This window comes from Chaetura pelagica, unplaced genomic scaffold (genome assembly GCF_000747805.2).
Source record: "Chaetura pelagica isolate M959 unplaced genomic scaffold, ChaPel_1.0 scaffold104, whole genome shotgun sequence".
Taxonomy (NCBI): Eukaryota; Metazoa; Chordata; class Aves; order Apodiformes; family Apodidae; genus Chaetura; species Chaetura pelagica.
The window spans coordinates 3,567,826-3,579,177 of record NW_009953786.1 but is presented as its reverse complement, the minus strand read 5'-3'; the positions used below and the strand labels follow the sequence as shown (position 1 = coordinate 3,579,177).

The following is an 11,352-nucleotide window of genomic DNA, read 5'->3' as shown; positions in this document are numbered from 1 at the left end:
GCTGAAGCAGCTGTGTCACATCTTTAACCTCTTCACCTACCTCCCTCTATGAAGCAGGCTGTCATTAGATGTGGGAAGGTAAGAGCGTTCATGCTGTCCTCAGGAGTAAATTAAAGTCACTAATTACAGTTGAATTTGCTGTTTGCTGACTCACCTTTATTCCACAGTTGGAAAAGCAGCTGTAAAGCAGCATGTCCCCAAATGTGGGGCATGACCACTTTGAAAACGTTGCAGAGCTCTAGCCAGAAGGCACAAGAGATGTGTATATTGAATTTTTTATTGAATTTTCTTTGTGAGTCTCCTTTTCCAAACCACAGAAGTGTAGTATGAAGTCCTGCGTGTGATGCGTGGCCTCAGTTTATCAGATGGTCTTGGTATTGCATCACTTGACTGATGTGATAGGTGTCATAGATGAGATTTTGTAGAAGAGGATGATTCTTTGTGGTCTCTGTCTTCTATTACCATATGGAATAAAATGAGGCTGAATCTTCCTTACACTCTACAAGCATCTTCTCTGCTCCATGAGAATGCAGCCATTGCTGAGTGATGCAGTAGGTTTCATTGTCTCTGTACATCATGCACATTCAGCAGTTATCAGTAGGCAAGTGTCCTTTACCTGAATCTGTTTCCTTAAATTTTGTTGGTGGCTTTCTTAAATCTTGTTTCTACCATTGCTGCAGGTCACCTGGTTTCTCTTTCATCCCTCTGAGGCCTTTGCTTGCTTTAAAGCCAAAATAGAACTAGCAGGAGGTGTTAGCTACTTTGATACCTTTTTCTTTGTTACATCATCACACTCATAAAGCTTCTTTGAGAGACTTTATATGAGTTACTGGATTTCTTTAGGATAAAATGTGCTTTGTTTTGTATTTTCATAAACTTCGCTGTCATCAAATTTGGCCTCTTAAAATTTGCAGTAAATTAAGGTGAAAGACTGGGGAATATGAAAGGAAGAAACATACAAAGAAGAAAACTATGGAGAAGTCAGTGTTAAAGATGCTTTATATTGCTGACATTTTGTTTGTGCTTTCTGTGGTTTATGCTGTCTCAGTAATAGCACAAACTGTTCCAGGTGTACACTGATACACTCTACTTGTACTGTGATAGCGATGGGGGAAATAAAATTATTCTTTCCTAGCTTTTTTATTTTATCATTCCATTGTTGCCCTCAGAGTGGTATCTCTAATTGCAGTCAGACAGTAAACTGGATCATGGATTAATGTATTTGAAGTTAGATAGCTCAGAAGGCACACAGCTGAGGGAAATGAAGGATCCCCAGTTTCCTCTTGGCAAGCCCAGACATCATGCAGTTCAGCTAGTTAGTGGCTGTATTACGAGTACTGACAGGTTTTGAATTCGCTGGTTTGTAAATCACAGTGTTGAAGATGGCCTTCCATTGGGTGTTCAGTGTTCCATACCTTTCGGCAAATTACTCCCCTTTTGGAACATCCATCCAATTTCCTAGCGGGAAACACAGTTGCTGGGATGAGAGGTGACATACAAAGCTGTAAGGCTCTAAGCATATGCATACTGCAGTATTTCAGAGGAAGAATTGTTTTTGCCTGTAGAAGTGTTGAAATCTGTCAAGGAGTGAGTCTAGTGAGAGTAACTGGACTGACAAAGTAAGAAAGTACTGATTTGTATGTGAAAAAAAGCACTGGGTACTTTGACTCATGTTCTGCTCAATTATATTTAAATCTTTCATCATACAAATTCTTGCTTGACCTTCCTTATATTTACTCTCTGATATTGCTTACACACTCTTGTCATTGGATCAAATGCTGTGGTGTTGTACAGGTTTTATGCACATTTCATCATGTGTTTCTTGTTGGTTCGTGGCAGAAACTGTCTCGAGGATGTGGAGATAAGGAGGAATTGGAAGAAGGATTTATTATCCTGTAGTGGTAGTTTTCCATTCCTTAAGCTAGTATATCACCTTCAACTGAGTGAGTGATGGATCCCATGGCATCCCTTTTAGCTTGTTTATGTTTTTGTTTCCAAGTATCATCGGTTACAAGGTACCAACATTGAGCACTGGCATCCAGTGGGTGTTCAGTGTTAATTTTGGAGAGTGAAAAATATATGAGATTGTCCATCTGCAAGAGGATCAGGAGCTTGGGAAGTGGTCAGAAAGCATGAGAGTTATTCTGCCTTGCAGTTCTAGTGTGTACAAAATCTGGGTGAAGTGGAAGGGTACAGGGCACTCGAGCTTCTTGAAGACAGGATAGGCTTAAAAACGTAAGTCCAGCAAGTGTCTTTAAGAAGCCAAGGTATTGAAATAATTGTCATCCTGATTTTGAAATTAGACTCCTGCCTGGTGAAATTAAATAATGCAAAATACAGAATTTAAGATTTTAATTCTTCAGAAAAAGTAACCGAATGTAATTATTCTGAGTATGAAATAGTATTATTTCAAAGTACTGAGTGTTGAGTAGAGCTGAGATTACGGAACAGGGAAGCATTATGTTCTTTCCAATCAGTGATTCTCATCAGTATGCTGTGCAAACAGCTTCTAGGTAGAAATTTTCTCTGTTTATTCTCATGCTTTATCATGTCCTATGTATCATGCTATTTTTGCAGACATGGACTGGATCGATCTAATACATAACACATTATTTGCAGTGGAATTTCCATTACCAAAGTGTTACAACTTGGATTTCACCATGGAAGTGGACAAAACCTTTGCTCGTAACCAGATTTTCCGTACTTCCTTGTGCATATTTGTTTCAATGCCTTTAATAGTAATTTCTTGTGCTGAGTTAATGGGGCACTTGGAGTCCCATAGTGAAACTGGAGAGACAGGAATACAACTCAGCTTTCTTGCCCAGCTTCTTACTAGCAAATAAATGGCAAAAGTGGTCTGAGGCTTTGGCTTTGTTTGGGTCAGACCTTTCTTAGCTTCTTGCAACACAGGACCACAGGACCTGCCTTTTAGTGCTCTCAGCAGTTCTGCTTCACTTGCAGTCACTGAATGCAGTTCTGGGTATTGGTGTGAGTAAACCTCAAGTGCGTGTTCTTCTCTACAAACAGCAAGCAAAAAGCTTAAGCCTCACAGGTGAAACCTTCTCTTCAGTCTGCTCTGCTGGCGTGTCCAAAGTCTTTGCTCATTGCACAGCATACTTGATTTTGTTCCCTATTGATGAGGGCGTTAGCAGCAGGACATATGTGTAGTGTCTGCTCAGTTTTTAAAAATATCTTTTACTTTCTTTGCTGGCTTCTTTCATTGCATATAGAAAAATCTGGTGCCCACCTGTAAAGCCTAGGGGCTGTACATTGCTCCCTGATTTTCAAGGGATTTAATGCATGAGATGCTTGACTGAATAAGTCCCTGTACTGTTACATTCTTCTGCTTCCCTACTCAAACACAAAAAAGGTGTTTGAAACACCTGGAGACATGTTATTTTGCAGTTCCACTGTGTGTGCATGTTATTTTTTTTCCTAGCTATATCAAATAGATACAAGGAGTAGGTAATAGATATAAAAATACTACAAGATGTGTATGTGGGTCTAGAAAGATATATTTTTCCCACAGGATGTAATTCCTGATGCCTACTCTGTGCAGCATGGTTTATGGCCCTAGAAGACATTTGTCAGCCTTCACTTGCAGTCCTGTGGATTAAAATTTCAGCTTTACAAGCTTTACCTCTCACCTGTGAGCATGAGAGGGCTCAAATACCAACTTGAATTTTTTTGCAGCACCTACTGTCTTTTTTTTGTGTGTGACAAGTGACAAGTGGGTTTGCAGGGAGGAAGAAGAGGCAATTAATGAAGATTAATGGATTATTTTGTCTGGAAAAGCTGACATTACCTTTTTGTGGATTTGGATAGCTTCCTGCCTTTTCATTGTCCTTCCAACAAGGCATTTTAAGTGCTAATTATGAAATGCTGATGGAGTAAAACTTGTGAAATCCAACTGGCTGTGCCAGAACTGTACTTTAGCATACCCTAAGTCTAGTTTTCCATTGAACTTAATGTGATGAATAAAAATAAAGGGGCTAAAATGACAGCTCATGTCCTGTGTTTATCATGTGCAGTTGTGTTTAACATACATGGGGGCAGGAGGAGGAGAGATTGAGTCCCACTGTGTTCTCCCAGGCTCTGCAATGCTCAATCATGACAGAATGAATTAAGAAAAAAACTTAAAGCCAGCAGGCTCTCAAGCTTTGTAAGCAAATACCATCTCTAGCATAATGCACAAGGAGGGGAGTGTGATGGGGGCTAACAGTTCATTTTTATTTTGTTGCAGATTGCCCGTGTACATAGAGGAGAAGGCTCTAAATACCCTAGCATACCTGTGTGATGGTGATGCAAGGACTGGACTGAATGGGCTCCAGTTAGCAGTTCAGGCCAGGTTAGCAGTGGGGAAGACCACTCCTTTGAATATTCCGAAAGGTGGTTCTGCAGATGGCATTCTGATAACAGAAGAGCATGTAAAGGAAGGGCTGCAGCGATCTCACATCCTTTATGACCGAGCAGGTGAGTACCTGTTACAGTTTTGGAGATATGCAGCATTCTCAAAAGCTGATAGCCTATATCATTTCTGTTTCTTCTTTCACTCTCATACCAGTTGCTCTGGTGAGATAGTGATTGTACTGAAATTTCGCTTAAAAATTACTTCTTCCTACAGTGTAGCAGGCTCATGCAGAAATTTCTTTTAAACAGGATTTCCTTTCACCACTGAGGAAGCACAGGTTAGGTGAGAGGCATGTTTGCTCCTCTGCAAACAATTGCATGGTGAAATTATTTGTTCCTTAAGATTTTTATAATATTTTCTAAGACAATTGCAATGTAAAAAGGGGCAAGTATTTTGATGAGAAGATTTGTTCTTGGAGGGTTGGAAATCTTCCACTGTACTTGAACTTCTCCAAGTCTTGAAAGTGCTTACTTTCACAACAATAGATTATGTGAGAACGTGAGCAGTTTCTTTATTTTTAGAGTTGCTTTAATTAATTTTGTAGCTTGCTTAGGGATGGTCACGTAAATCAAATTGCATTTAAGGCTTCCTAATGTGATAACCACTCTTGCTAAATTTGTGACTTGACTTGGCAATGTTAGGCATTGCAGTAATTGGCCACCATAACTTTTTATGTAAGAGAGTTACAAATGAGAGAGTGAGTATTAGAGATTAGGTGAATATCCTTGAATGCATATGCTAGTTCTTCAGCAGTACTTGAATCACTGTGCAGGATAGTGTCAAACAATTGTGCCAAGCAGTGTTTGGAGAAGTGATTGATTTTTGCTTTTCCACTGATATGCTCAATATACTGCCGCTTCTCAAAACCTGTGATAAGAGATTCCTCGAGGTTGTTTGTAATTTATATTCTTGCTTGCAACCTTCTTGCTGCAAAGAGGAAATGATGGTGCATTGTCAGGAAAAAGTCAGCTGGGCAGATATGGATATAATGGCAGCTGAGAAGTTTTGGGTAGGCAGGGGGGCAGAGAAGAAAAATACAAATGATAAATCTCAGAATAATTGCAGGATTTTGTCTCACTGTCTTATGTGGTAACATAACTTCAGTTATGATAAAGACTGGGAATGTGTTAAACTGAAGTTAATTTATTTTATTATGTAGAAGACAATTGTTCCATCCTCTTCTTTGGAGGAGGAAAGAGAAAGTATCTCACACCAAAATGTTCTAATGTTTCTTGTGGACCAGAATGAGAAGGTTTTTAGCCATGCTGTTGCTCTTGTCAATCTTCCAAGGCTTTCTTCTGCCTTTTATGAATGAGCAGTTGATGTTTACCCTTGGCTAATACAGGAAATAATGTGACATAGGGACTGTGATTTTACTTTTGCCCACTACCTTATAAACAGGGATATTAATGTTGGTCAGTGAAATTCAGATATTAATTTTGGTCAGGCCTTATCCCTGTCTTCTGCCAATAAGACTTTAGATAAATCAGCATCTTAAATTAGCTGGAAAACTCTTCATGAGCACATAAAGCAATTTAGGGGCATAAATCAACAAGATTTATGCATCTGTATACATTTGTCACTAGAAAATCCTGTCCTTCACAAAGCCTCGTATGTACTATCTTCTTTCTTTTTGGAAAACTGGGAACTGCATAGAGAAAATGTATTTTGATTCCAAAAACTGTTCAGCGTTTTGACTTCAAGAGGTATCTGGGATGCAGAACAGCAGTGATAAGTTAGCATGTGTCTGTCTTTTAATAGAATTGATAAGGCCAAGATCTATATGTTGGCTCACCAGCCTGAGAGACAGAGCTAATAAAAAAAGGTCTGTAAAACATTCTATGTTTTTTAAACTGCTTCTACTATCTCACATAGGATATACATAGAAATTGCATTTTTTTAAGAAGAAACAGAAAGCCTTTTTGTCTGGTGCATGTAACTGTACTTAGTCTTTAATTTAAACTGCATTTAAAGTACAACTGCACAGCTTTTCTGAAAAAGTCTTAAGTCTGGTGTATAAGTATTGTCATTATCTTTGTGAAGAAGGAGATAAAGGGAGAAAACTGTCCCCTTTCTCAGCCTGCATACTCCAAAGTCCCCTGCAGGTATGTATCTCTAGTCCCAACCTATCTGCTGGTTTCTTTCTGCCTCTCCAGTTGGTATCCCCAAGTGTGACACTTTACAGTAGCCCAAGCAGTGTATAAAAGCACTCCAGCAAAAAAATCCGGGTGAGTGTATCCTCTCTAGAGGTATTTAAAGGCCATCCTCCTTACTTTTAAGAGACGAAGAGACGCCTCTTCCAAGAGGACGGTGCGAGTTCAGCTGCTTGGGTTTATTGCTACTAACTCATGTGTTGTGACAGAGCATGGACATGCTGTTTGTGTTGGCACGAGCAAGGACTGCATACCAGAGGGCTCTTTGTGTAGAGCCCCAGCAAAAATAGCTGTCTGCCAGCCTGCGAACGCCGGCACCGCATGTGTTGAATTCCCCACAGAGCCACACTGCAGCATGAAGAGTGACACGGGGAGAAGCACCCAGTTTCTGACCTGGGAGGTGGAGGTCTTGTTTGCTGTGAAAGGAGCAATTGCAGTGGTATGAGGGCTTTGGTTTTTAAGACTTAAGCATGTGGCCTTTTATTTTGTAGGGCCTACAAGCAACACTGAAGTGTTCTGATACAGCCCTGAGACTGTAAATCCTTTCAACCGTAGGAAGAAGAGAAATATTAACAGATGGCTGAGCATGCAGCCAGTTGCCTTTATAATACACACTTAGCTGGGAGCCAAGGAATGCCAGGCACTTTAAAAAATAAAAAAGGCAGATTATATGAGAAGTTTAACAACAATATTGCAACAAAATGCTCTTACAAGTTTAGTTAAAAGAAGTGCATAAGAATCAAAACCAGCTGTACAGAGAAAAATTTCAAGCAGAAAGGACCTTGTTCAGTGTTTGTGAGGTTGACCCTTTATTTTTAACTGTAGCCCTAAAAGATCTGTGGAATGGCTTTGTTTCTCCTTGGAGTCTGTATCTAATCTTATATTAAACTTCAATGTTAAAAAAATTTCCTTTTACTTCATTCAGTCTTCCCACTTATTATATAGCAATCTGGCATTTTAGGTTTTGGTTGTGGGGTTTTTATTTCAGCTGCTTACAGTTTTCAGGACTCTTTCGGTAGTACAGGTGTCCACAACTGAACTCAGCATTTCCTAGGGGTTGGCCAGAGTTGTATGCTGTGATCCCATTTCCTCCAGATTGTGTAGTGTGCCATCATTATGTATCCACAGCAGTGTTGCCTTTTCTTACCCTATATAATACAGCAAATTCATGTTTGATTTACTGCATCTTTTATTTTCACATTCTAGTTGATGTGAAATTTGTCTTCATAAAATAGCACTAGTGTATGGGACTGGATTTATCTGATTTTTCTGTTGTCTTCTTAAAGACAATGGTCAGTGGTTTGGATGTGCTCACACTTTATTCCTTGTCAATTATGAGATATTTGATACAGAGTTTTCTTCCCAAATGTGTAAAATATCTGTGGTTTTTTTTTTCTATTGAAGGAAAGGTTGTTAGGTACCAAAATCAACTTTGAACACTTCCTTACAGTGTTTAAAAAACACCATGCTCTTCATCTGCAGTTGCTCTGTTATGCTTATGTAGTTAATGGAATGATCCATGTTGGCAAAGCATGAAGGTGTTGAGAACATTATTGGACACCATAATCATATATATATACTTAAAAAGAACTTGAAAAAGCAGACTGTTTACCTGTTGTGATCTACTGAAATATATTGTTCCTTTAAACGCATTTAACTTAATTTCCTCCTAAGAGCTCTGAGTATCTCTTCTCCCCTGTTCTAAATAGGAGAAGAACATTACAATTGCATCTCTGCCCTGCATAAGTCTATGAGAGGCTCTGATGAAAACGCTTCCCTTTACTGGCTTGCTCGGATGCTTGAAGGTGGTGAGGATCCACTCTATGTGGCAAGGAGGCTGGTGAGGTTTGCAAGCGAAGATATAGGTCAGTATTTGAATTATTTCATGTTGCAAAAATCATGTTGAGTTCTGCCAGGCTTCTGGTTTCCAAAAATTGCTGTTTTAGTAAAGAAACAACCCCGGAGCTGCTATATGCAAAATAGGTACAAAATACTGAAATGCTCCACATCCAACAAAAACTTTGTATATGCCAACAGAGTGCCTACATGTGGTGTCATTGCAATGATTACCAGTTGCAGGAGAAACAAAATACTTTTTAGATCAGGCTTTGGCAGTGTATCAGTATGGATTCTTTTAAACTCAGGTGCTATAGGCCACCAGTAACTTGTGTCACAGAAAATATGTAATTTGGGGATGTCTGGTTTTTTACATGACTCTAAAAAGTGAATGCCTACCCTGACTTGCAAACCTCGGATTTGATAGCTGGCTCCCCAGATACAAGGCATCTTGATTGACTTACCCAAAGTAACAGATGAACATATATGAGGGGTGAAAAGTTACAAGATCTGGGGAAGCTATGTCTCTATAGCAATAATTCCCCATTTCTTTGTCAATTCCAAAAAGTGAATTATACACGGGCAGCTCAGGCTGCCACCGTGTGGCAACAGGAGCCATTATTTAAACCTTTCTTTTGAGGGCCAGACAGGAATGTGGATGGAGGTAGTGTATCTTATATAAGTATTGTACCAGAAGTTCCAACATCTGCAAAAGCAACTTTGAAATGTGGATGGATAACCTTCCATCTTATGGGAGGGGAAAAAAAAATTAAAAATAAAAGACTAAGTAAAGTAAGTTTGCTTTAACCTGCTTTCCTCTGAATCCATTTTGTAGGGCTGGCAGATCCTCTGGCTTTAACACAAGCAGTTGCTGCTTATCAAGGCTGTCACTTTATTGGAATGCCAGAATGTGAGGTAAAGGCTTCATTAATTCACAGATTTAAAAGTACTGCAAACTGTAAAACAAATCTGTAATTATAAAAAGAAACTGAGATTGCAAGGACAAGTCAAATTTAGTTACTTGTTCATTCAGTGCACCCCCCTTCTTTGACAAGTAAGAAAGCTCTTAAAATTATGTAGTTTGAAATTAAATTCACAGCTTTATTGTTAAAACATTGTATGTGAACTAATGGCATTTTGCTCTATTTTGTTCCCTCTTTGTTATAAATAAAATAGTATATTCTGATATTCTGAAGTAGCTGTTCCTTTCTAGTAGTGAAAATTGTGAAGAGCTGTGGTGTTAAATAGCAATATTCATACTAGCAGGCAGAGGTCAGTTTAAAGTGTAATCCCTGTCATGCTACACAAACAACCTGAATAACAGACCTTTTCCCAAAGAGCTTAAAAGTCATTTAACATGTTTCTTTTATTGTTTCCAGGTCATTCTAGCACAGTGTGTAGTGTATTTTGCCAGGGCACCAAAGTCTATAGAGGTCTACAGAGCATACAGCAATGTCAAAGAGTGTCTGAGAATGCACACAGGACCTCTGCCGCCTGTTCCGCTGCATCTGAGAAATGCCCCAACAAGGCTCATGAAGAACTTAGGCTATGGTAAAGGCTATAAATATAACCCCATGTACAAGGAACCTGTAGAGCAGGACTATCTGCCAGAAGAGTTGAAAGGAACAGACTTCTTCAAGGAGCAGAAAACATGACTGTGTTGCTCGGAGTTGATTTTGATTTCATGACTCAGGCTGGAATGTACTGGGATGGAAATTCTCCTTGCAGTTTTAGCCTCTATTACTGTGGTTGAAAGTATTAAACCACTGAGCCTTTCAGGTATTTTCTTATCCTTCTGGTCTTAACTGCTGTTATTCTGAATGTGTTTCGTAAAGTATTGCAGTTAGGCAGTGTAGAAATACAAGAATAGGCTTTATCAGTGTAGTGCTGTCACCCTGTGGCTCAGATGAAATGGAGAAGAAATCAGATTGTATTTCTGGCTCTTGCTGTGCTACAAGGAATATGATTGTGCTGCTTTTTAAAAATCAGTATCTGTTTCAGATTTTGAGAATGTTTATTTTCTGAAAAAGAGTAAATTGTACCCCCTCTGCTAAAATACATTTAAAAAAAATAATCACAGTGTAGTTATTGCTCTTATGATGTTCCAGAGACTAATTTTGTACAACAACATTTATTAAACCAATAAAGCTGTTAAAAATAGCGTCTTTGCATTTCTTTGAATATACTTATGACAGCAGCATGTTTTTGAAAGTTTGAGATTCCTTTAACTTTATCATCCCTACTTTGCAGAGTGAGATTAAATCCTTCTGGTGGTGGAATAGTAATGAAAATAACTGAATTATATTAGTTTTTGAAGGCATATGACTTAAAATTTTTATTGTGTGGTGACATTTTGGGAAGTGTTTTTGTAAAGGAGTCTTCTGGTAGTGAAATACACTTACGTATTTCCAGTTGTGCTTCAGGAATCCCAGCAGCTTTGAATTGGAAAGTGGAGAGACACAAGTTGACTTCCTGCTGTTACAGAGTTTGGCTTCCTTTTCCTACTGAAAACGTATCTCCATCCAAGATTGCTGTTGCCTGAACATTTCAGTGAGTGGAATGTACAGCCTCGGAAGCGTCCCTGATGTTGACAACATTCCTTCACTTAAGTGCTGATTATTTTTCTTCTCCTCAATCCTTCTGAAGTGTACAGTGGCCCAGTGTGCTGAAAAGCCAGCAACTAAAAGAGTGTACGACCGTGCTAATCAGCAGTTGGATAGCAGAAGACAACCATGTTTGGCTAGAATTACAGCAGATAATTAGCAAAGAAGGTTTTCATTACTGACAGGCTGAGAAGCCGCTGGGGCAACTGTCCACAGTTCTCAAAGTGCAGTAGAATAATCTGGCTACCAGTGCTAAGGAGATGTGCCTTTGCTGAAAATTGCCACCAACACAGCAGCACAGCACAGTTACAGCTGGATTTGCTTGATAACTACTCAGGATTTGCTTACT

The 11,352-nt window shown here is 39.1% G+C and overlaps 1 protein-coding gene across 1 annotated transcript in view; it reads left to right on the top strand.

Moving 5' to 3' along the window:
- Positions 1 to 10,173, top strand: part of WRNIP1 (Werner helicase interacting protein 1) — a 35,183-nt gene extending 25,010 nt beyond the window's left edge. The window contains exons 5-8 of the mRNA XM_010000965.1: positions 4,244 to 4,473; positions 8,274 to 8,429; positions 9,236 to 9,315; positions 9,780 to 10,173. Of these exons, the coding sequence (XP_009999267.1) occupies positions 4,244 to 4,473; positions 8,274 to 8,429; positions 9,236 to 9,315; positions 9,780 to 10,055 (742 nt within the window). The 3' untranslated portion in view covers positions 10,056 to 10,173. The remainder of the gene's footprint in view (positions 1 to 4,243; positions 4,474 to 8,273; positions 8,430 to 9,235; positions 9,316 to 9,779) is intronic.
- The last annotated feature ends 1,179 nt before the right edge of the window (positions 10,174 to 11,352 follow it).